This window comes from Nestor notabilis, unplaced genomic scaffold, assembly GCF_000696875.1.
Source record: "Nestor notabilis isolate BGI_N333 unplaced genomic scaffold, ASM69687v1 scaffold19793, whole genome shotgun sequence".
Lineage (NCBI taxonomy): Eukaryota > Metazoa > Chordata > Aves > Psittaciformes > Psittacidae > Nestor > Nestor notabilis.
In genome coordinates this window covers 34,397-36,044 of record NW_009922634.1, presented here as the reverse complement: position 1 = coordinate 36,044, position 1,648 = coordinate 34,397, and the positions used below count along the sequence as shown (strand labels likewise).

General features: G+C 59.5%; 1 protein-coding gene across 1 annotated transcript in view; it reads left to right on the top strand.

Moving 5' to 3' along the window:
* Positions 1-1,547: 1,547 nt before the first annotated feature.
* The window catches only part of LOC104403554 (kazal-type serine protease inhibitor domain-containing protein 1-like), a 3,459-nt gene continuing 3,358 nt past the window's right edge, over positions 1,548-1,648 (top strand). The window contains exon 1 of the mRNA XM_010011729.1: positions 1,548-1,647. Coding sequence (XP_010010031.1) covers positions 1,548-1,647 — 100 coding nt within the window. The remainder of the gene's footprint in view (position 1,648) is intronic.

Below are 1,648 nucleotides of genomic sequence, written 5' to 3'. Positions count from 1 at the left end.
GGGGGCTCGGTTGCCTCCGGTAAACAGGTCAAAGCTTCGCAGTTTGTTATCGGGGGGTGGATGTGTGTGTAACCCGCTGACCCGGCCGTTCCCAGCGCCCACCCCAGCTCCGAGCTGCGTTAGCCCCGCAGAGTGGGGGTGGGGGGTGGGCTGGGAGGTGCCCTTCGGTGCTGTTCCCAGCAGGAGGGGAGGGGGCAGCCTGGGTACCCTCCCCAGCCCCGCTCACTCGTGCTGGGTGGCCTTGGGGCAGGGGACCGTAATTTCACTTAATCTCAGGGAAGGCAGCCAGGGTGTAACCAGAGGCCAAGAGGTTCACAAAAGGGGCTTGGTTCATTGTCACCCCCTCTAGGGACAGGCTCTGGGACTCCATGTGTCCCTCCAGAAGAGAAAGCCTGAAGTGGAACAGCCTCCCTGCTTACCCAGGGTTGGGTATTTGGGGACAGGCTTTGGGGACCAGGACCGTGCTGTGCTGGGACAGGCTGACAACGGTGGGCCTGCTGCCAGTCCACTGATTGCCCACTTGTGTGCTGAGTTCCCCTGTGCTCAGCAACTGTTGCCTGTGTGAGTACTGAGGGGGTCACAGAGCTTTCTCATGGAGGTGTTTTTTGACCTCATTACACGGGTAGTGCCTTAAAAGAGGGGTTATGGCACAGGGAGGAGAAGAGGACAAAAGCCAGGCAATAGCAGGAGCATCCTTCTGGCTCAGCTCCTCTCGGCTGGCTGCCCTCAGCATGGAAAAAGCCTCTTGTCTGCAGGATGAGCCACTCCACTGCGCTTGTTTGGACGAAGAGGGAGGAAAAAAGGGCTCGTGACTCTTGCAAAGTGATGGGGAGAGGAATGGGGCGCCTGGCTTGAGAGCAGCTTCCTGAGAAAAGGCGACAAGCAGGGTACAAACCAGTTGAGCCATAACAATGAAGAGTAGCCTCTATACCCCCCTGCCAGCCCTGTGACCCCCCAGGCCATGGTGGGGTCAGAGCAGGCTGGGCTATGCCCAACAGGCTGCCAGGGAAGAAAGATGAAACCTGGTGGGTCTGGGGTCAGCAGCCTTGTCCCACCAGAGGATACTCAGTGTCTCAGGGCACCCTTCTGCACTGTCGGAAGGATGTGGCTGCAGGGCTGGGGGTGAGAGGAGCTGGGATCAACCCTTCCCTGCACATCATGCAGTGCTACTGCTCAGGGCAAGCCAGACGGGAGCCAGAGAGGTGGGAGATGAGTTCTGCACTGGTAACACGCCTTCCCTCCTCACAGGCCAGGATGGCTCCTCGGATCTAGCCAGGGAGGCCAGAGCAGCGCCAAAGATCCCTGTCCAAGTGACAGTGGGACTGGGATAGAGGAACTGCTGCGAGGATGTCTGAAGCCAAGACCCTGAGCTCCTCTTGCCTCGTGCTTTCCTTGCTCTCCTTGCACTGGGCTTTGCTCCAGCTGGGCCAGGCTTTTCCCACTCACAGGCCAGGATGGCTCCTCGGATCTAGCCAGGGAGGCCAGAGCAGCGCCAAAGATCCCTGTCCAAGTGACAGTGGGACTGGGATAGAGGAACTGCTGCGAGGATGTCTGAAGCCAAGACCCTGAGCTCCTCTTGCCTCGTGCTTTCCTTGCTCTCCTTGCACTGGGCTTTGCTCCAGCTGGGCCAGGCTTTTCCCAGCACCTC